Below are 24,615 nucleotides of genomic sequence, written 5' to 3' on the forward strand. Positions count from 1 at the left end.
GTGGAAAAGCTTCCAGCTTTTCCCCATTTAGTAATATGTTGGCTGTAGGCTTGTCATAAATAGCCTTTATTATATTGAGATATGTTCCTTTCTATTCCCAGTCTCTGTAGGACTTTTATCATGAAGGGATGTTGGATTTTGTCAAATGCTTTCTCTGCGTCTAATGAGATGATCATGTGATTTATGTCCTTCAACCCGTTTATGTAATGTATTACATTTATAGATTTGCGTATGTTGAACCATCCCTGCATCTCTGGGATAAAGCCTACTTGGTCAGGGTGAATGATCTTTTTGATATACTCTTGTATTTTGTTTGCCAATATTTTATTGAGAATTTTTGCATCTATGTTCATGAGGGAGATTGGTCTGTAATTTTCTTTTTTTGTCCTATCTTTGCCTGGTTTTGGTATCAGGGTGATGCTGGCCTCATAGAAGGAGTTTCATAGAATTCCTTCTTTTTCTATTTCCTGGAAAAGCTTAAGAAGCAATGGTGTTAGCTCTTCCTTAAAGGTCTGGTAAAATTCAGCAGTGAATCCATCTGGGCCTGGGCTTTTTTTAGTTCGGAAATTATTGATGACTGTTCGGATCTCCATGTTTGTTATAGGTCTATTTAAGTGATTAATCTCATTTTGATTTAATTTAGGTAGGTCATATTGATCAAGGAAATCATCCATTTCTTTCAGATTTTCATACTTTGTGGAGTATATGCTTTTATAGTATGTCCTTATGATTTTTTGAATTTCTCTGGAATCTGTTGTGATGTTACCTTGTTCATCTCTGATTTTATTAATTTGTGTCTCTTCTCTCTTTCTTTTTGTCAGATATGCTAAGGGTTTATCAATCTTGTTTATCCTTTCAAAGAACCAACTCTTTGTTTCATTAATTCTTTGGATTGTTCTTTTTGTTTCTATTTCATTAATTTCTGCCCGAATCTTTATTATTTCTTCCTGTCTACTGATTTTTGGTTTGCCTTGTTCTCCTTTTTCCAAGGCTTTAAGACGAAGCATTAGGTCGTTTACTTGCGACATTTCTAATTTCTTAATATAGGCACTTAAGGCTATAAATTTACTTCTTAGAACTGCCTTCATTGTGTCCCAGAGATTTTGGTATGTTGTGTTCTCATTATCATTTGACTCTATAAATTTTTTGATTTCCTTCTTGATTTCTTCATTGAGCCAGTCATCATTTAGTAGTGTACTGTTTAGTTTCCATGAGTTTGTGTATGCTCTATAGCCTTTCTTGCTACTGATTTGTAGTTTAATTCCATTGTGGTCAGATAGAATGCAAGGAATTATTTCAATTTTCCTGAATTTGTTAAGATTTGCTTTGTGTCCTAATATATGGTCTATTTTAGCGAATGTTCCATGTGCTGCTGAAAAGAATGTATATTCTGCAGCCTTTGGATGAAATGTCCTGTATGTATCTTTTAGGTCCATTCCTTCTATGACCTCATTTAGTCCAGATGCCTCTCTGTTTATTTTTCCCGGGATGACATGTCAATTGATGAGAGTGGGGTGTTAAAGTCACCCACCACCACTGTGTTTGTTGTTATCTGTGACCTTAGTTCTAATAGTGTTTGTTTGACGAATTTGGGAGCCCCCATGTTAGGTGCATATATGTTTAGGATTGTAATGTCCTCCTGTTGAAGTTTGCCCTTAATCAATATAAAGTGACCTTCCTTATTTTTCTTGACTAATGTTGGACTAAAGTCTACCCTGTCTGATATTGGGATAGCAACCCCTGCTTGCTTTCTAGGCCCATTTGTTTGAAACACCGTCTTCCAACCTTTCACCCTAAGATAATATCTATCCTTTGTAGAAAGGTGAGTTTCTTGGAGACCACCAATTGTAGGATCTTGCTTTTTAACCCAGTCTGCTAACCTATGTCTTTTCATTGGGGAATTGAGGCCGTTGATATTAAGAGATATTATTGAAAAGTGTGTATTTATGTTTGCCATTTTTTTTTTGTGGTTCTGGTTCTACCTGTGCTCTGTTCTGTTAACTAGTATTTGAGTATTGCTTATTATTTCTAGGTTCCTTATATGTGTGCTTTTCCTTTTCTTCATCATGGAGAATTCTATCAAGTATTTTCTGTAGAGCTGGTTTTGTCTTCAAATACTCTTTTAACCTGCTTTTGTCATCGAATGTCCTTATTTCTCCATGTATTTGAATGGATAACTTTGCAGGATAAAGTAACCTTGGTTTACAGTTGTTATCTTTCAGATATATCACCCCAAGCCCTTCTGGCTTTAAAAGTTTGTGTTGAATAATCTGCTGTAATCCTGATGGGCTTACTTTTGTAGGTAACTTGATTTTTCTCTCTAACTGCTTTCAATACTTTTTATTTGGTGTGTGTGTTTTGAAGTTTGATTATAATATGGCTAGGAGAGGTTCTTTCCTGGTTTTGTTTGGCTGGGGTTCTAAAGGCTTCCTGTATCTGTATTGGCACCTCTTTCCCAATTTGGGGGAAATTTTCTTCTATGATTTTGTTGAAGACACCTACTATGCCTTTTGAGTGAAATTCTTCTCCTTCTACTATGCCCTGAATTCTAATATTTGATGTTTTCAGAGTGTCCTCAATTTCTTGAATTTCCCACTCATACTTTTCTATAAGTTTGTCTTTTTCTTTGTTGGACTGTATTAGATCTGCCACCTGGTCTTCTAGCTTAGATATTCTGTCCCCTCCTTCATCCATCCTACTGGTGAGATTTTCTACAGAGTTTTTTATCTCATTAACTGTGTTCTTCATTGCTAGTAATTCTGACTAGTTTTTCTTTATTATTTCTATTTCCTTATTTATGTCTTGTATTGCCTTCTTTATTTCATGAAATTGGTGTCCTGCATCTTCTTTGATTCCTTTGATTTCCTCTTTGAGTTCCTCCTTGACTCCTTTGATTTGTTCTCTGACTTCTTTGAACATATTTACAATCATTCTTTTGAAATCTTTCTCAGGCATTTCCTCTAACTCATTCTCACTGGAGGTCATTTCTGATGCATTAATACTTTTAGGCGGATTTATATTGTCTTGCTTTTTAGTGTTTCTTGTGTTATAATGTATATATTTTTGCATCTTGGATTAAGTTAATGCTTGGATTTTCTAGCTAGCTGGGTATTCTTAGCTGTATCAATTGATTTGATGTTATATATTTTCAGGGTAGGAGCTTAAGTTGTTAGGTGTGGCTCTTAAGACTCTCAGAGTATCTACAAAGGTGCTCCTAGGGGTTGAGTTTCCCTGCTATGGGAGTATTCAAGTAGGCTGAGTGGAATAAAACACAGGTAGATTCTAAAAGTTAGCTAAACACTGTACCCATTCAGTCACAAACAGCCCCAAGTATGTATGCCGGAGGAGTTATTATAACAACCAGATCCTCTATCAACATAGAGATTAAGATTTCTGGTCTGTTGAGGGATCCCAGTCGGCTTGTGACCAAGTGAGACCCCTCACTGGTGCAAACCCAGTTACCTCGGATGAGTTTGTTCTCAGTCAAGTTGCTGCCTGGGACGTCGGGCTGCTGTTCTGATTTCTGGAGCTGGGCACTGGCTTTTCCTGTGGGGCAAACCAATCCTGGTTACTGTGGCCCTGCAGATCAGCACCCCCACTGCTGGAACTGCTGCTGCGAAAGCTGCCTCTGCTGGGTCTGTCAGCAGCTCAAGCTGCTGCTGCTGGGCCCACTGCTGCTGTTGCCTCTGCTGCTGCTGCTGTAGCTGCCACTTCTGGAGCCACTGCTGTTGCTGAAGCTGCTGCTCCTGGGTCTGCTGTTGTTGCCGCTCCTGGGTCTGCTGCTGCTGGGTCTGATGCTGCTGCCGCTGGTACCGGTTACTGAGCTGCTGATGTTGCTGCTGAACTCTGCTCCTGCTTGGGTCCCCACTGTCAGCTCAAGTTGGCCTGGCCGGTTCCCAGGACACTGCTCTGTTTGCCGGAGCTGGGCTCAGGTGGTGGAGGGAGCCGCAGCTGCTCTGGTTCTCTCGCTGCTCCACGTGTTCTTCTACCTTGCAGTGTGCTCCTCTGCTGCTCACTGCCACTCTCCCTTCACATTTCCTGAGTTGCGGAGAGCACCGGTGTGAGGGGAAGCTCCCGCACCTGGCTTTTCCCGTGGCTGGAGCCGAGCCCGGCAGTTTTCTGGTGCGCCCCGCCTCCGCCGCGGTTGGTGGAGCTGCCAGAGCCACTTTTGCCAGCCTGTGCGGGCTCTGGATGCTCTGGATCTCTCTTACTTCTCCGCTGCTGCTTCAATTTCCTATACCCCTCACTTTTTAGTAAAAGTGTGTATTTTGCTGAGATTTTTTGTTCTTTTTTCCCCCCAGGCTGCTTTGGCGTGGCACCTACGCCGTCATCTTAACTGGAAGTCTATATTTTATTATTTAACATTTTATTTTTATTTATTTATTTGAGGGGGAGAGAATGGGTGTGCCAGGGCCTCTAGCTTCTGCAAATAAACTTCAGATGCATGTGCCACCTTGTGCATCTGGCTTACGTGGGTCTAGGAGAATCAAACCTGGGTCCTTTGGCTTTGCAGGCAAGTGCTTTAACCACTCCGCAATCTCTCCAACCCAAGATTTATATTTTATTAAGTGTCATACTAACATCAGTTAAGATGTTAAAATGAATACATTTAGAGAAAAACTAATTATCTTCAACTAGGAAGAAAGCAATAATGCTTAATTGCCTGTATATATTTTTGTAGAATGCAGAGTGACATATGCATTATTATTGCATGACACAACTGTATTTTATAAAGACAATGGGGAGGAAAAGGGTTGATTTATATAACTTAGTGGGACATCTGGGAAAAACCATTCTTTTCAGGAAGAAAGTTTTTTGCTCATTGTACCTATAGTATTGCTTACTTTTTCTATCCCATGTCATCTTTCTATCTTTTATTGTTTGAAACAATTTGAAAACTGCCTAAAATGATAAAGCTATTTATTTCTTCCTACCATTTTCAAGACTGCTTGGTAGTAAGATGAAGTTTCAAACCAGCCCTGTGTACATGCTACACAGGTTCCAAGCTTTCTTCACACACAGCCTAAGGCCCACAATGGTATGGTACAGTGGGACAAATGGCCATGGTCCCTTGGATACACCTCGTCTGGCTGCCTTAGGGCTGAGTGCATCTGTATTTTGGCATAACTACAAATTGTTTCTAGATCCTTTCTCGTACCCTTTGGGAAACTCTTCTTTAATGAAGATATTAAACTGGGGCAGTGGTTCACTGCATAAGAGTGCTTGCTACATAAGCATGAGGATCTGAGTTTGATCTTGAACTGCACATGCCTGAAACTGTAACTTCAGTGCCAGAGGTAGACAGAAGGATCCCTTGGGCTCCTTAATCAGCTAGTTGAGCTGAAAAACTGAGAGCTTCAGGTTTAGTGAGAGACCCTGGCTCAAGAAAATAAAGTAGAAGAGCAATAAAGGAGGAAACTTGAGATCTTCCTCTGGCTTTTGCACATGTGTACTTGAGACATGCACATCTTCACACAAATGGACATAACACACACATACACCCCTCTCACAATAACACTCAATTGCATAATTTAGTTGCTAAAAATAGGAATGTGGTCTGTGCTACCAAGAAAACAAATCTCATTATTCTTTTTTCTTTCTGCAAAGAAATCACCAGAGAACATACACATCAATTAATCTTTGACCTCAAATTCTAATATAATTTCTACTAACCTTACCTTTTCTTTCATTTTTTCCACCTTATATTTAAGCTGGGGCACCACATTATTGGGTGGCAAGCCTTTTTCCAACTGAGTCACAAATTTAGCATATTTAGAAACTTGACTGTTAAGGACTTCTGGATCCAGGCAGTCAAATTTGGACTATGAAATTAAAAAAAAGTTAAAGTATATGATTAAAGCCAAGTTTAAAATAGTAAAAATGTGTACTTAAATTTTCTTAGCATTTAAATCACTAATCCAAATTAAATGTATAGTTTTGAAAATGGCCATCCTTATTAAAATTGTTAATAACGTATCAGCTGTTAAGTGTTCATTCTTTACATAGGTTTGTCTTACTTCACAAACATAGTACTATGGTCCCTGGAATTTATTCCTGTGATGTCCTCTAATGAGGAAGTAGCTAATTTTTACTCTTGGCAACCAGAAATTTCAATAATACATACAATACACTTGTTTACAGATGTACTCCTATGGGCTGGAGGGATGGCTTGGTTGTTAAGGCATTTGCCTACAAAGCCAAAGACCTTGGTTCAATTCCCCAGGACCCACATTAGCCAGACACACAAGGTGGCGCATGTGTCTGGAGTTTGTTTTTAGTTTCTGGAGGCCCTGGTGCACCCATCCTCTCTCTTTCTCCCTTTCTCTCTTTCTCTCTGTCAAATAATTAATATAATATAATAAAGTACACCTAAAATAAACATATATATATTATATGTAATATATATAATTTGTATTTCTCAGTCATACAGACATTTGTTGGCATATCAGTTGTGAGGCACCAGAAAACTTGTAAACCTGTATGTTCTTTGAATCCCCTAGATTTAACATTTTCTTCCTGCCCTTATGGGTTTTGTGTATTTCCCAAGATAAGCACATCCTTCTTTGGAAGCCATGGCTCCAACCTATGTAGTAATCAGAACATTCTCAAAGCTTTCCAAGTGAAGAATGAGTTACAGTAGTACACAAATTCTCTGATATTATGGTGTGTGTGTTTCCAGACTCTTCCAACAAACAGAAAGTTCGTTGAGGGTTTGGGACTTGCCATTCATAATTCTTCACTGCTTCTTTGAGCACTCAGAATGGTACCTGGGAAACATTCCTTGTATTACCTTGTTTTTGACCCAGACGTGTGGCCTATAATTATAGGCCTTAGCACAGGTAGGATGAATGAAGAGGATAAAATAATATTTGTGACAATAATGGCATTTTCCACATATTTATACGAAACTTGAAACTTGTCCAGTTTTGAGTGAACACAAACCCTTGCAACAAAGCTATGTAGCTGTTGGTACTGGAATTTCTAGGAAAGTTTACTGTTGTCTCAAGGGACTATCCTGGTGTTATTACTCTGATTTATTCTAACAGAGTGAACACAACAGCCTTCTTTGATCAAGGACAAAAACAGAAACCTAAGGTAATGGAAACCTAATAAAAATCACAGGCAAGGGCCGGCCGTGGTGGTGTACACCTTTAATCCCAGCACTTGGGAGGCAAAGGTAGGAGGATTGCCATGAGTTTGAGGCCACCCTGAGACTACTACATAGTGAATTTCAGGTCAGCCTGAGCGAGAGGGAGACCCTACCTCAAAAAACAAAAAACAAAAAAACAAAACAAAACAAAAAAAAAGAACCACACAGGCAAAAATCCTGCAATTAAGAACACTGGGATGTATTGTAATGAAACTGTGTTAAGAAGCTGCAAAGCAGTTAGATGTCATGCAGTTTGATCCTTTGAGCCTTTCTAAACATAGGACTCAAGAATACTTTCTGCTTTGGAGTATTCACTGACAAAGGACCTTTCACATTTCTGAAGAGCTGAGAAAAATATTTTACGGATGTTAAGACTATACCAGAATATTAAACTTATAATTCAATTAATTTAAGAACTGAGAGCCTTTTTCTACCTTTAGCCATTCCTGCTGGAGTTTATCCCATTCTGATAACGAATCCCAGAGCAGTTGCTTGAGCTTCAACTCAGCACTAACTTCTTCCAAAGCATCAAACTTGGACACTTCCACCTGAAAATATACCAAACAAAACACACCACTCAGATTTCAGATATAATGACCACATATTGTCCTTTCATTAGTAGTTATTTGATACATTTTGTGGTTTCTTGGTAGACTGTGTATTCTAAATTGGGAAAGAAAAGGAGAGATTGAAATATGAAAAAATTACAAATCATATACCCCCCCAAATCACAATTCTCATTAGAATAACAAAATGCTACTACTTAAAATTTTCTTAGAACTTTTATATTCATAAAGACATCAATATTAAAAAGGACCATGGGCATGTACTGCATGCCTGATCCTTCTGGAGGAAACAGATGAGTCCAATTTCCTTCAGGGATTCTGTAATTATACTGAAGGAAGAGAAACATAGTTATTTGATAACTGCTGCTAGGGAAGATGGTCAGGGTTAAGATAGAACAACCTTGCTTCTAGCTTTTGTCTAACCTCATGGAGTGTATATAAACTCCAGGGAGAGGAAGAATACAAGAAAATTGGAGGCATTTTCATGATAATTCAGTTAAAGACTACCTTGACTTGGATGTGGAGAAACTTCCAGGGAGTTAATAAACTTTGACACTGGGGATTTAGCTCTGTCTTCATTAAAAACAGGGGATGATGTCTTGCAACCTAGATTATTCATGTTTTTGCTTCTATTCCTCCTATTCTATTCTATGGTGTAGGGAGTGCTGCAGAAGGAAGGATGGGTCAGAGGCAGCTATGAGGGAAGAAGCAGCCAACATAGACACAACATGTAGAAGGAGCGAGATGCTTCTATTTTAGGGTTGTGGTGGCTTGATTCAGGTGTTCCCTATAAACTTGGACATTTTGAATGCTAGGTTCCCACCTGATGACAGTTTGGGAATTAATGCCTCCTGGAGGCAGTGAATTGTTGGGTGTGGGCTTATGGGTGTTATAAAGAGTTTCCTCTTGCCAGTGTTTGGTACACCTAAATGTTGCTGTTGTCCACTTGATGTTGGTCAAGAGGTGATGTCCACCTTCTTCTCATGCCATAATTTCCTCCTGAAATTATGGAACTTCCTCTTGAGTCTGTAAGCCAGAATAAACCCTTTTTTTTCCCCAAAAGGTGCTCTTGGTCGGGTGTTTTCTGCCAGCAATGTGAACCCAACTGCAACAGTAAAGTTGGTACCAAGAAGTGGTGTTATTACTTCTAGAAGCCTGACTGTGGCTTTTGGCCTTTTTAAACTGATTTGCGGGAGCAATGTAGAATAATTTGAAACCTTGGCCTAAGTGATGCCTTACAATGCTGTATGTACAGCTTGATGGACTATTGTGGTCAGAGCTGAAAGACCTGAATGCAGTAAGAACTATGGACTGTGAGGTTTAGCTTTTGAGGGTGAGAAAGGGCTTTGCTTACTGCTTACTGCCATGCCCATGTTCTGAGAACTTGCACAGGGTTGCATTGTGTCAAAATGGACTGGTGTGAGTAGAGGGATGTGGGACAGAAATGAAATCTTTGGGCTGAAACTGCTGCCCTTTCAGCTGCAATTGAGAGATTACAACCATTGAGTTTGGGATAGCTGACCTACATTGGAATGACAGGAAGAATGCAGACTCTTCTGAAGGGGCCTGAATGCTGAAGGAGAATCCTATTCTTCAGAGTCTGTTTTATTGCCCCTGGATTAACAAGTTGGTAGCTCACCTGGTATTATGGAGTATAACAAATACAGGAAAGAGAGTCATTGAATTTGCAACATGGTTTTGTATTTTGGAAATGGCCATGGGCAATGTGAAGCAGGCTTACTGCATGCCTGCATGGAGACCTGATGGAGCCATTAGGATGAACTGTGGGTTGTAGCAGAGACCCAGTGGAGATGCCTGTCAATGGGATGGCTGCCAAGGAGAGCTTCCAGCACTAGATGAAGTTTTCTGGGATTGTGAGTAGCCTAGCTGGAGGGGTGGAATTGGAATTACAGAGACTTGTCATTGATTATAAGTATTGGACTTGGAGACTTGTCATTGACTAGTTATTGGAGTTAGAGTTGATGTTTGCCCTGCTTAAATCTTGTATTGGTTGAATATTTCTTTGCTATGCCCAATATCATCTTTTGCAGTGTGAATGTTTATTCTGTGCCATTCTGAGTTTTTTTTTTTTGGGGGGGAGGGGTGGTACTATGGCTCAGTTAAAATATCTTGGACTATGGGGAAGTTTGAACATCATTAGGATTGATAAAAAATATGGGGACTTTTAAAGTTTGACTGAATACATTGCATTTTACATCATGGAAGTTTATCAGTTTATGGGGATCAGGGTGGAATGTGGTGGTTTGATTCAGCTGTCTCCTATAAACTTAGCTGTTCTGAATGCTAGGTTCCCAGCTAATGGAAATTTGGGAATCAATTTCCATTGATGCCTCCTGGAGGCAGTATATTGTTGGAGGTAGGCTTATGGGTGTTATAGCCAGCTTTCTCTTGCCAGTGTTTGGCACACTCTCTAGTTGCTGTTGTCTATCTGATGTTGTCTAGAAGGTGATGTCCACCCTCTGCTCATGCCATCATTTTCTCCTGCCATTATGGAGCTTCCCTTTGAGTCTGCAAGCCAAAATAAACCTTTTCTTCCCTACAGGCTGCTCTTGGTTGGGTGTCTTCTGCCAGCAATGTGGATCTAACTGCAACAAAGGTGTTTGTTTATTATTTATTTTGTTTTTCAAAGTAGGTTCTCACTCTAGCCCAGGCTAACCTGGAATTCAATTTGTAGTCTCAGGGTGGCCTCAAACTCATGGTGATCCTTCCTACCTGTGCCTCCAAGTGCTGGGCTTAAAGGTGTGCGGCACCATGCCTGGCTCTTTCTTTTAAAAAAAAAAGTTTTTTATTTCATTTTATTTTTTTACTTCTTATTATGGTAAAGCATGTAAAAAGAGATCTAGCCAATACATTTTTATGTGTATGAAACTATTAATCATGACAGTGTTAGCAACATTGTAGAGCAGGTTTCTGATGCTTTCTCATTTTGCATAACTGAAAATTTATACCTTTTGAGCAATACCTCTTCATTTCCTCTAACAACAGGACCTAACCTCCACCATTCTACTTTCTGATTCTGTATGCCTTCAGATATTTCATAGAAGTAGAGTCACGCACATGGTGTTCTCTGTGGCTAGCTTATCTCACTAAGTATAGTGTCTCTGGGTGCATGACATCATTTGCTTCTCTTTCTTCTTTTTTAAAAATATCGGTGAATATGTATATTCATTGTATATAGTGCTAGGCTTCATAAGTCAGTTTCTTTCAAGTATATCGTGTACTTTGGCCATATCCCTCACATTCTCTCTCCCTCATGTTATTCTCCCTTCCTTCTCCAAGTGTTCCTTCTGCTTCCATGCCATATATATGTATTTTAAAATGTATCTAGGGCTGGAAAAGACGGCTTAGTGGTGAAGGTGTTTGCCTGCAAAGCCAAATGACCCCTGTTTGATTCCCTAAGACCCATGTAAGCCAAATGCACAAGGGGGCTCAGGAGTCTGGAGTTAGTTTGTAGTGGCTGGAGGCTCTGGTGTGCCCATTCTCTCTGTCTCTCTCTCCTTCCCTCTTTATCTCTCTAAAATAAATAAAATATTTTAAAAAATGTATCTATATAAATGTTTCAATCCACAAATGAAGGAAAAAAATATTTCTTTCTGAGTCTGACTTGTTTCACTTAAAATGATGACTGCCAGTTTCTTTCATTTTCCAACACAGGCCACAATTTTGTTCTTCTGTGTTGCTCAATTAAGACTCCCTTATGTATGTATAGTACACTTTCTTTATTCATTTGTCTGTTAAGTGTAGTTTGCCAGATGTAGAATTATTTTTGTTTCTTAGCACTTTGGATGTATTTGTCCATTCTCTTCTGAATTGCCAAGTTTCTACTAAGAAATAACTGATAATCCATGGAAAGCCTTTGGATATTATAAGTTACATTTCTCTTGCTGCTTTCAAAATTCTGTCTTTGGCTTTTAACATTTTGATCATATGTTTCAGTGTTTACTTCTTGGAGTTCATACTATTGGAAATTTGAGGGGAGGTGCTTTTTGAATCTGGATATCAATTTCCCTCCCCAGGCCCCAGAGGTGGGAAATTACAGTCATTTAAAAACTGTAAGTTCTCTCTCTCTTTTTTTTTTGTTCTCTCCTCCTGTCAGATTATATTAGTATGCTTAATTGTATCCTATAAGTTCCTTAAACATTTGTTCTTTTTAATTCTTATATTTTATTTTTGCTGTTTTGATTGGGTAATTTCAAGTGAGCTACTGTGAATTCACTAATTCTATTTTACATGATCAAGCTTGCCATTAAACTTTTTGTGAGGGGTTGAATGTAAAATGTCCCCATAGCTTCCTTCTCAGCTTTAGTATTAAGTTTATATCCCAGGGGTTGTGGTTCTGGAAACTTATGGAACCTTTAGAAGCTGCAGTCTTGCTGGAGGAAATGTGTCACTAGGGTGTGTGTGGTGGGGGTGGGGGGGTGGGGGGGGAGGAGGGTCCTACTTGTTACCTTTATCTTTCTGTACTTCCTTCATGCTGATGTGATGATGTGGCACTGGCTTCCTGCTCCTGCTGAACTTTATCTGCCATTATGGACTTTACCCCCTGGAACTGGAAGCCAGAATAAACTTTTTCCTTCACTGATGCTTCTGGTCAAGTATATTGTTCCAGCAATGAGAAAGTAACTGATACACTTTTCTGGTGAGTTTCCCACTTCAGTTATTTTATTTATCACTCTAAAATTTGGGGGAGATATACATATTTTTCTACATTTCTGTTTATGTTCATTCATGAAATGTGTTTGTTAAGGACATATATATCTCTTACCTTGAATTCTTCATCAATTAATTAATAAGGCTCAATTTCTTTAGGATCAGTTTTCTAGAGATTTATTTTGGTCCTTTTTCAGCTGATCTTTGTGTTGATGTCTATATATATAAATGTCCCTCTCTCCCAGTCTTTACAACTGGCCATGTACAGAGGAATACCTTCATCAGTCTATCCAGGTAGAGATCCTCGAGGCCTCTCAAATATTCTCTGCAGATATCTTATTTGGACTTGTACATGTAAATTCCTAATCAGAGGGATTCTCCAATTTATTCTAATTTTATTTATTTATGAATAAGAGAGAAAGAGGCAGAAAAATTGGCATGCAAGTGCCTCTAGTCACTGCAAAGAAACTCCAGACACAGGTACCATCCTGTGCATCTGACTTACATGGGTGCTGAAGAATTGAATCTGGCTCCCTAACCACTGAGACTCTCTCCAGCCCTTCAGTTTATTTTTTTATTTTTATTTATCTGACAGAGAGAGATAGAGAGAGAGGTGGAAAGAGAGAGAATGAGCATGCCAGGGTGTTCAGCTACTGCAGACAAACTCCAGGTGTGTGTGCCACCTTGTACACATGTGCAACATTGCATGCTTGGGTCACTGTGCATCTGGCTTATGTGGGACATGGAGATTCGAACATATATTCTTAGGCCTCACAGGCAAGTACCTTAACCACTAAGCCATCTCTCCAGGCTCAGTTTATTTTTTTGAGTTCATAATGTTTTGCTCTCTCCTCCCAAGAGTACTGTACCATGGTGTTCTGGAACAATAGGTCACTTCTTAGTTCTCTGATTGTTAACTCAGTGGTACTCAGACACCAAGAGTGTGTGGGATCCCATCAGTGTTGTGAGACAAGCAGGTCACAAACCAGGTCCCTTCAGAAGCCCTTCACAAAGTTCAAACATTAGGTGTCTGTTTCAGCCCTTTTCTCTTCTGAGAAGAGTTGGGAGCTTTAAGTTTTGCACATCGTGTAGCATCAAGTCATGGAGAGAGGCTTTGGCAGTGGGTATTACTTTGCTTTTGGGGCTCCCAAACATGTGGAGGATGCTGAGTCCTGTCAATGCTGAGAGTCAAGAAATACAGAAGTTTACCGTTAGGCAGAACCTCAAAACCTAGAATACTGAAGAGATACCAGAAGCTTTCCTTCTTCAGAGAACAGCTGGGACCTGGGAGAATTAATCATTATAACTCAGGGGGACTAATAACACCTTTATCATTATTAGTATTCTCCTCATTTGACCATTTATTTTCTGTTCTTTTTTTCGTGTTGGTTTCTATAAAAACTATTTAAAGCATGTGCATTTCTTGACTGATGTTCTCTCACTCTTTCTCTACACACACACACACACACACACACACCCCTTTAAGCATCAAACCAACCTTCTTGTATCCACAAATCCTCTGGCTTAGCTGATGATCTCTTCTTTCATATAATATCAGGGCGAATCAGGCAATATTTATGGACTCATGACACATATGAATGCAAAAGCAAAGCTTGGATTTTACTTAAGAAAAGTTGTGGGGGCTTTAATTGACCACATTTAAAGATGTGTAAACATACAAGACAGCCTCTTCAGCCATTGATGGTGTCCCCTGAAATGTGTAAGCCTGAAATAAACCCCTTTCCTTCCATAATCTTCTTTTGGTCAAGTGTTTGTCCAGAGAAGGGGAGCCAATTTCAACAACCAGTAGCTGGTATTTTGTAACAGCATCAAGTTGACATATAAAATTCACCCTTTTAAACATAATTTAAAATAGCTTTGTTTATATTCACTTCAAATGAGGATAAAAAATGTTCAACAAATGGTGGGTAAATTATCAATTATAGTATATCCCTACTACTGACCACTCATCAGGAAAAAGAAGCCCCTATAGTCATAATAGCATGGAAAAATCTCAAAAATATGATGCTAAATTATAAGGTGAGAAATAAAAGCCAAGGAATATGTGACTTTATTGATATAAAATTGGAAAAGACAAAACTTTGTTAATTATTGTCCTATTTATATGTGTAAATAGAATATCTTCTATTAGAGAAATGAAAAGTTAGGATATTTCAATTGAAAGTGATAAAATTTAAATAATATTGGAATGAATGTGGTTATTATACAATTGCTTAATTATTAAATAATTATTCATATTTAAAAAGATTAAAAACATAAATGTTTCAAAAGGTTGTCTTAAGGAAATATTTATGTATATGTATTAATTGAACTTAAATTATGTGAAGAATAAGAGCTTTCCTAAAGCAAAATAAAATTGTATGATATTAAAAAAATGTGTAAACATGTTTCACATAGAAACTGAAGTTCCTTGTGAGTTTTCTATAATTTGTAGTTATCTTTTATATTTTATTTATTTATTTAGGAGAGAGAGAGAGTGACAGAGGGCATGCCAGGGCCTCTAGCCACTGCAAATGAAGTTCAGACACATGTGCCACCTTTTGCATCTGGCTTATGATAGTACTAGGGGATTGAAACTGGGTCCTTAGGTTTTGCAGGCAAGTGCCTTAACCTTTAAGCCATTTCTCCAGCCCCAGAAGTTATCTTTTAATGAGAAAGATAAATTATCTTTCATACTTAAATATTTAGAAGGCAGGAACACATTTTATTTAGCATTTGGGACAACTTGTTTCACACAGTGACAGCACATAGTTGATCATCACATAGTTAATAATATTATTGAAAGAGCTTATGCAAAAATACATTTCTGTGCACACATTAAAAAATCTACTGTTACCTTGAAATTCTTCTGATAGGATTTATACTGAAAGGCACGTTTTTGAAGATCATCTAGAACATGTTGCAGCTCACTTAACATGACCTTTATCTTCTCTTGGTCAGCAGAAATATCCAAGATCTGGGGATCCTATAAAATTATGACAGCTTTTGGTAAGGCAGGCTTACTTTTTGGTATGGATTGATTAAATTAATAAACAGTTTTCAAAAAATATTTTTCTAATTCTTTGTCTCTTTGATTTGTGTGTGTGTGTACCAGAGGACAACCTTGGGTGTTGTTCCTCAAGAATGCTTTCTACTTTTTTTGAGATAGGTTTCTCAATAGTCTGGAGTTTGCCAATTAGGCTATCCTGGCTGACTAGTGAAGCCCAGGCATCTGCTGTCTCTGCCTCCTCAGTGCCACAGTTACAAAGGTATGTCACTATACTAAACACTTTTATGTGGATCAAACTCAGGTTCTATTGCTTGTATGAAAAGCACTTTACTTAGTGAGTCACCTCTCTAGTCCCTTCTCTGTCTGGTTTTTAGAAGTTGTTAAAATGGTTACTGTTCCTAAATTTTATGCATATTCATTGTAAAAAGAGAACTGTATAAAGACATAGCATGAGAATAAAACATTACTTTAAAATAGTATCTAGTAAAATCTCCTTAATTTGCTTTTATTTCCTATAATTTTTTAACAATATAACTTAGGTAAGGACATGTAAATATTACAGGGGAGAGAAGAGGAGGATATGATATAAAGAAAGCTTTTATTTGAAAATAAATTAATAGAAAATCTTTTGACTCCTGAGAGAATCTATGGATAGTAAAGAAAAATAAAATCATATGCCTAATTTCTCTCACATCTAGTTTCTGACACCAGGTATGTGTGGAGTTCCTCAACTCACAGAGTGGAGCAATCAGGTCTGCAGTTCATGGCGGCTGAGTGTTTCCAATTTAGTTCAACTCTAAGGCTATCTGGAGACAAGAGATCCCATAATTGGCAGATGCAGTGACAAGACTGCCCCTTCCAAAGCTGATCACAAGCTCTAGGTTATTTGACCTGTACTTCTCATTTTCCAGGGTCCTCATGCTGCTCTTTAGGTTCAGTTAATTTGCTAGAGAGGCTCATAGAACTTAGGGAAGTACTTACATTTGGCATCATATTATAAAGGATAACACAGTGGATGCAGATGAAGAGGCACATAAGATGAGATAGGAAGGAAACAGTACAGGGCTCTCATGCTTCTCCTTGGCCACCACCCCTATTCCACCCTCCCACCCCCATTCCAGGAACCTTCATGTATTCAACTATCTGAAAGCTTTTCAAAACTGCTCTTTTGTACTTTTATGTAGACTTTAGTGCAGAAGGATGATTGAAGTATAAACAATTCTGCTGAAATGTATCCAGACAAAAGAAGAAGAAGAGGAGGAGGAGGAAGAGAAAAGAAAAGAAAAGAAAAGAAAAGAAAAGAAAAGAAAAGAAAAGAAAAGAAAAGAAAAGAAAAGAAAAGAAAAGAAAGAAGAAGGAGGATCTATTGCTCACAGACTGAGTGGAGAAAGCCAGTGAGGCCTACCTGGATTCTTCTCAACCTCTGTGCAGAGTTGCTTATTCCTAGGTAGGGACAGGAGTCCCTCTGGCAGGGGGAAGTATGACCCACTATTAGCACATTTATTTATGGCTATCCACAAGATAGAAATGTGGGGAACATTAGAGTACATTTTTACTTTATATGCCACCTTTGGGGAGGGAAGAATAATGGTTCCTGTAGCCTTTCTTGGATAGAAAAGGAGAAGAGTGGTGCTTTGTAGCTTGGAGTTCTAACTTTTTCATGAGTCTTCATTCAGGTAATGGCTATCCTTGAGAAAAATGATGAACTAGATGAGCTTTAAGGCCAGACAAGAAAGCTACAGATTGCCTGAGACTGTTGGCTATGGAAAATTATTTAGCATCACTGTATATTAATTTTTTCTTTGTAAAGTGTGAATAATAAACCTTATACATGTTTGGAGGATTAAATAAAGCACACAAATATGTGAGACTGCCTCTAGAAGCATTATTTATCTTTGCTAAAACCTTTTTTTAAAGAGTGAGTTCTTTATTTAAATTTTATTTTTATTTATTTACTTGAGAGAGGGAAACAGGAAGAGTGAGAAAGAGAGAGAGAATGGGCACATCAGGGCTTCCAGCCACTGCAAAAGAACTCTAGATGCATGTACCACCTTGTGTATCTAGCTTACATGGGTTCTGCGGAATCAAACCAAGGTACTTTGGCTTTGTAGGCAAGCACCTTAACTATTAAGCCATCTCTCCAGCCCTTTGCTAAAACCTTTAAACAGTCCTCATGTCCAATAGCTTTGGAATGGATCAGTGAAATGTTCAACATGATGAAATACTACACAGTGACAAATATGAATAAGTGTGGGAGTAGGCTGTCTGAATCTGATTAGTTGCAGTTCCAAACCAAGAAAATGTAATTTATGACATTAAAACTTAGAGTAGTATCTGACTTTGGAGAAGAAAAAAAATTAATAAATAGGAGGGAGCATGAGGTTACAATAATGTGATAGTTCTTTACACGAGAAGTAGATGCATGGATGTGTCCACCTCATGATAATTAGTTGAAATCTGTAATTATTATAGTTATGTACACTTTGATTTATGAGAAAATTTAAAAAAAACTTCAATATAAAAGTGAAAATAATATCAAGTTCTTAGAACAGTACTTGGCAAATAGCAAACACATAATGTTATCCAATTTCAATGTCTTCATGCTAATATAAATGTATGCTGTATTCTTTAATGCATGTATTGCATTTTTTGAATTGCCATACCTTAACATACTTCATTAATTTATTTCATTGATGAGCATTCAGTTTTTCATATTTTCAAAATTTTATTATATCTTCATATCATTTTATTAATTCCATAAGATTTATCATAATTCTATGATAAGATGTAATTGATGTTAATCAAATAATAATTCACTACAAAAACACTTTCATGTAAATTTTAGTTATGAACCACCTATGTGTCCATTCCAATTTCTGAATTTTTTTCTGTAGTAAATTTGATGAGGTTAACCATTACTATTTATCAATTTATGTTCTGCCTTGTACTAAGGGAAATCTTCTAATATGCTAAGCAAGCTTTAAATTGTGACATTAGTTATAAGATGTGCTATCAAGTTGTAAAAACAGTGAATTAAAAATAAGCAGGAGTAATGGAATTTAACATTAAATATAGACTGTACTTGTGGTGGTCTGGAATTCAGTACACCAAAAACTAACCATGGGAAGTGATGGATAGATTAATTGTTTTAATCAATTTCACAGTGTGTACATATATCAAAATATTATGAATTCTGTAAATGTATGAAATATTTATTACTCTTAAGAACTTGCACTAGTGAGCCTCCACAAATTATTTGAAAGCTCAGCTTTGCTCACCTGCACTTGCAGCTTTACTTCATTCACTTCATTGTTCAGGTCTTCAAGATCTCTGCCCAAGTGTAGACAAAACTGCTTGATGCTTGTCTCCCTTTCACCTACTGCCTTATCAATGGCATTCCGAACGGCAACAACGGAAGGCTTCATAGTTGCAAAAACAGCAAAATCTTCAGGAGGTGTGGGGACCTGATACTGTTCAATGAGCTTGTACATTTGAATCACTACATTCCCTTCATCTTCCAGACTTTCAATCTAAATAGAAACATGTATTGGTCATTAAACATAGTAGAATCTTAGTATTCTCTTTCACATTTTTTTCTATTAGGAAACAGCCACTATGTGCTATGCTCATCAAGGTGTGAATGCTCAGCACACGAGTGCATTTACCATTGCCTTCAAATTGGCTGATGTGGGCCACCTGATAAAGACAGCCTTTGCTACATACACAATACAAATACCCAGGTTCAGCTGCTAGTAGTGTGGAGGCCACCCTCTGAGACCCTCCTTGTAGAGAGTAACAGAGATTGGGGAAGGAAAAAACTATATTGATTTCCTTATTTCTCACCATCCCCTGTAAAGATATCCAAGCAAATCTAGAATATGTTTTTTTCCATTTTCTAAGCTACTTATATGAGTTTTACTGCCAATAAAGTGTCTATCACCTGAAGCTATCAATAGAACTAAGTCTCTCTATATCAGGATCTGTTCATTTTCTTTTATTTCCTATTATTGTAGTCACACCTATGTTGCTGGGACAAAGATCCAACCAGACAAAGTTTATGGGAGGAAGGGATTTATTTCAGATTTTAAATCCAGGGGAAACTCCATAAATGGAGGAAGAAACTGCTTATACTCATAGGTCAAAGCAGAGAGAAACCACCAAATAGCCAGCACCACAAGCAAGCATGGATCACCTGAACTCAAGTTGCTCTCTCTGTACCTTTGGTCTGGAATCAGATCTTCTCCCATTGACATACCTCCTTCAGCCAGATGGCTGGGGGCTGTAGTTACATGATTAATTTTAGTAAAACACCTGAGTGTAAGGGGCCATACATATATACTATCACATTCCCATTACTGCACCTATACTTTAGGTTAGCATATATCCAGGTTTTTCTCAGAGTGTCCTGGCTTACATGTATTTTACTGCTGTAAGAAGTAAGAGCATCCCTTTATTTCTCAAAAACTGCCCTAATTAGACAATATATTATGTAGCCTATTCTACTTGCACTGTTCAGTTCTGATACCATTATTAACCCATTCACTGGAGAAAGATACCTAAAGTCATCTCAGCCTCTCCTTGATGTCCTCTTATTTGTGTGTGTGTGTGTGTGTGTGTGTGTGTGTGTGTGTGTGTGTGTGTGTGTGTTTTAGTTCTTTAGAATTCATTCCTTCTCTCCAGTCCTTGAAAAAACTGTATTAGTGACATAGAGTTCATCAGTTTTCCAAAAGGCATGCTGATTGCCAAGTCCTACTTTGGTCATCTTGCCTCAGGCCTTTGCACATTTCCCTCTTCTTGGAACACCTACCTGAATGTCTGGTGTACCTTAGGTCATCACTTCAACACTTCCTCCTCTGCAAAGCCTTCTGTGGCCCATAGAGAAGAGTGACTATAAACGTCCATTCCCTAAAACAGTATCAATAGGCTCTACTCATAGTATCATAATTTGTTTGCTTTAATTCTAGGCTGAGCTTCTTGAAAACAAGCTCACCTTCTGCTATAATCCTTGTACCCTAGGAAGTGCTCCCTGAATGGATGATGGTCCAGTAAAAGCTGTCTCTATGTGCAGAGCACCTAGAGAAGTTGCTTTCTTGATCCATCTGCCACCTGGAAAGTATGGACAACTTCTTGGAGATAGCACACAGTCTGGTTTTCCTGTATGGTACAACTTCCTGTTTTGGAAGCACATGGTGATAACAGGCTACCTTCTACAGCCCTCAGGTATGATAGGATTCTATCTTCCTGACATTGTTTATAAAAGTGGAGGTGGGACCTATATCTGCTTCCCAGTTATTTAAAATTGATATTGGAAGAAAGATTGTTGTGGTTTGAATATGAAATGTCACCCCATAGGCTCATATGTTTGAACACTTAGCTCTTAGCTGGCGGTGCTATTTTGGAATGTTATGGAACCTTTAGAAGGTAGAGCCTTGCTGGAGGAAGTAGGTCACTTGGGGTGGACCTTGAAGTTTTATAGCCTAATCACACTCTTTATCCTCTCTCTGTTTCTTGATTGTAGACTCAGTGTGACCACCTGCCTCATACTCCTGCCACCATGCCTTGCTTACCATGATGAACTGTAATCCTTATTAAACTGTAAGCCAAAATAAACCCTTCTTCCCTTAAGTTGCTTCTTATCAGGTATTTTGTCACAGCAATAAGAATGGTAACACAGAGACTTGGTGGCCAGCTAGACTCATACCTGTCCCTTGGGAGCTACTGGTTTGCTACTATAGGACCAAGAAGAAGTAGCCTGTTTGTTGGAGAGAAGTGAAGCAACCCTCAGAGAGATGCAGAGGGAAGAGTTGGAGAAGGAAGACTACTTTGGATTGCTATATCAATCCTGAAGGAATGTCTTTCTCTGTTTGATTCCTGAGCCTAGTTACACTTGCTATTAGGGAGTCTATCAAACACCTTTGAATCCTTAAATGAGGACCTCCTTTTGGCCTAGGGTAAGTAATGTGGGTGGTGGTTATATGCCTAAATGTAATAGACAGAAATAATGATAAATGTATGGCATCCATAGACTGCTGGGACAATATGTAATAAGCAAATCCAAGGAAATCCACAATGATCTGCCCATTTGAGAAGGTGCCATTATAGAAATAACGTGATTGTTACATTTTATTGTTACTTTTATAGGCATATGAAATGGCCTTTAACTATTCTATGAATAATATATAATAAGCTTTCCAGATGTTCATAACTTATTTTATTCAGTTATAATTTGTAACATTCAAATTGTTGATATTTAAGAAACTGAGTTCTCTATTTCAATATCAATGTGATGACAATGAAATGAAATAATAATGATAATGAAAGTTTATGGAAAATCGGTTATGGGAGCCAAATACTAGACTACTGCCACAGGGAAGAGCCTGAGAGGAGGAACCCATTCCAGAGAGATGGAAACAAGGGAAACAAAGAAGTGTGTGTGCATGTGTGAATATGTGTGTGTGAATGAGAAAGAGAGACAGAGACAGTGAGTGAGGCTGAGAGACATAGTTTGTTTGAGTTGCTTTCTTTTACAGAAAGTTCCTAACAGTTATATAGTCATAAATTAAGGATTAAGATTTTCCTAGTGACTAATATCTATGCATTACCATTTGCCAATAATTAGAATAGCAAAAATTTATATTTTATATATTAGGAATATTAGTGTTGTCAAAGAGAACCAAGTTTAAATTCCCCTCTTACCGTATACAAGTTCTGTGACCTTGGATAAAACAACCTATTTTAGTCCTGGTTTCCTTATCTGTGGTATTGGTGAGGATTAAAAGATGTGATGTAAAAAATATGAGACAATGCCTAAGAGCATGGTAAATGTTTGCTGCCATTATTGTAATATAGGGTATTCATTTACTCTGTCTGAAAATATTTTGGCAGCTGTTTCTCGATGCTTACTCCTTCACCTTTCTTGTTATGTATCATCTTTTTCCTATCATAAGGTCTGAATTACTGAATTATAGGAGATAATAAACTTACCCGTTCCTGAATTTCATCAAGAAATACTAAGCTATTAACATATTCTATGGTGGTTGTTGGGATAAACTCAAGTCTATACTCTGCATCTTGAGCCTCAGAGATAATGGCATCCACTTTTTTCTTGCTTAACTGAGGAAGCATTAGATTTAGCACCTAAGAAATAAAAATAAAATTGTGAATAACAAACGTATATATCTATGTTATACTTTTAAAGTCCTGATTGACTTCTGTTAAATAAGTAAGTATGGGAGATAGATATGTGAAGGGAAGTTCTCATTAAATCACTGCTTACCAAATGAACTAAAAGAAAAGCAAGATTTTGAAAATCATTTCTAGGATAATACAGGTTGCACAGCTTAGTAAGGAGTTTGTTCAAAATGCTCTGACACCTTGCAAACATACTTTCTTCTTTGTGTTACGTAGTGGACATTGGCATGCCCTTCGCAGCATGAAACCCAGGCCTTTCCTTTTGGGTGACAGCCATATAATCTCCTTCAGACACAAAAATACAGTCTGATAGATCCCCAGGAAAATATGAGCATGGCTTCCTTTGACCAAAGTGTTTGGATTAGGGAGGAGTTCTGACCACAATGGATTTAATCAAGAAGGTGGTGAGAGATATGTCTCCTTCTTTCTCCTTTTGTATGAACAAGAAAATTACCAGCGTGTGAGCCTTTCAACCCCCTCTTCACAAACATGAAGGAATGCTTGTCTTAGGGTGGTGGAAATATGTCAGGAGCTTAGAGAGAAGATAGTTGGTCACATCACTGAGACACTAGCTGAATGTCCTCCATCTCTAGCCTTTTCAGATGCATAAATGCACAAATTTTCTGATTGCCTAAGTAAGTTTGAATTTAGTTTTCTTTGACTTGGAGCTGTTTATTAAGGTGAATTTGCTACAGTTGCATATATGTTAAATAAATGGAGAAACAAAGCACTAGAAGAAAGCTCACTAAATAACAACAGAACAGAAACCAGCATTCAGGCCTAGAGTCTTTTATACTGTGCTCTGTCTTGTATCTTCTACACTTGTGGTCAGCAAAGATTTGACTTAAGGCTCACACAGGACATAGTTTGGCTTGGTAAGGCTTACAATCTCAGCTGCAGATACCCAATGCTGCTCTTGTAGTGGTAAAGTGGCCACAGGCAAAACATAAAAGCAGATTGCCTCCACTGTGTTTGAATAAAACTTTATGTATTGAACAGGGCCAGGCAGGATTGGATCTGTATCTCTCTAGTCTCTAGCAGTTCTATCCCACTATATCTCTGAAGCACTTGAGAATCTACAAAGGAAGACTGTGCTGGTGGTGTAAGTTATCCCAGGCTGTTACAGATCAGGAAATGAGTTCTCAAACTTGATCTCAGTAACCTGGAGTCAACCAGCATTCCCTGTAGCACACTGAACTGTTATAGTGGTACCATCTCATCTCAAGAAGTTTGAAATGTTCCAGCAGGGAAAAAGGCTACTCTGAGGCCTGCATTCCTCTCCCTAAGTCATCTTGAAGCTGACTATGTTTGTAGCAGAAAGAATACAGTCTTTTTTGTCTACAAATCAAGAATGACCAGTAATCTCATGCTAATTTCAATATTTGCATTATACAACATTAGTATGAGAGATTTGTGGATAGTATCATTAAAATTATAATGAAATAATTGTGGACACCATCATTCAAATTTCTTATAGCCCCTGGTTACCTCCAAGCATCGCAAGGGTGATGGAATGAGTTTTTCTTTTAGCTGCTTGGTGTCAATGAGCAGCAAGCCCACATTTCTGATGGGTCGAAGAGCCACTGCATCTTTGTGTTGTTTGTGATACTTTTCTAGCTGGTCACTGAAGAACTTAACATCTGTACAAAATAATTCATGGAAATTATAGAATAGTCTTCCTGGACCTTAAAGGATCATTATAAAATATATTAAAAATCATCCCATTAACAAATTCAGAAGTATTTATATTTTTATGCATACTTAGAGTACTCTGTATAACTCCAAATTGCTGACTCAGAATGCTTTATAAGATCTTGTTCTCATAATAAAAACCTCAATATTTCAACATATAAACATGGTTTTGTGACTCCTATTAAAAACAGATGAAAATGACTGCTGTATTGTGCTTCAGTTTCACACGTCATAGATACTGAATTTCTAACAAATTGGAGGTTTGTAGAAATATTGGACTAAGCAAATCTATTGGTGTCATTGTACTAATAGCTCAAGTGATTGTTAGAATTTTT

General features: G+C 37.9%; 1 protein-coding gene across 1 annotated transcript in view; it reads right to left on the reverse strand.

Annotated features, from left to right (window-relative positions):
* Nucleotides 1-24,615, reverse strand: part of Dnah6 (dynein axonemal heavy chain 6) — a 397,099-nt gene that overhangs the window by 234,102 nt on the left and 138,382 nt on the right. Inside the window, exons 13-18 of the mRNA XM_004660533.2 lie at nt 24,077-24,228; nt 22,382-22,534; nt 18,676-18,927; nt 15,245-15,373; nt 7,585-7,698; nt 5,679-5,822 (exon numbers count right to left, since the gene is read on the reverse strand). Of these exons, the coding sequence (XP_004660590.1) occupies nt 5,679-5,822; nt 7,585-7,698; nt 15,245-15,373; nt 18,676-18,927; nt 22,382-22,534; nt 24,077-24,228 (944 nt within the window). The remainder of the gene's footprint in view (nt 1-5,678; nt 5,823-7,584; nt 7,699-15,244; nt 15,374-18,675; nt 18,928-22,381; nt 22,535-24,076; nt 24,229-24,615) is intronic.

This window comes from Jaculus jaculus, chromosome 6 (genome assembly GCF_020740685.1).
Source record: "Jaculus jaculus isolate mJacJac1 chromosome 6, mJacJac1.mat.Y.cur, whole genome shotgun sequence".
NCBI classification, from domain to species: Eukaryota; Metazoa; Chordata; class Mammalia; order Rodentia; family Dipodidae; genus Jaculus; species Jaculus jaculus.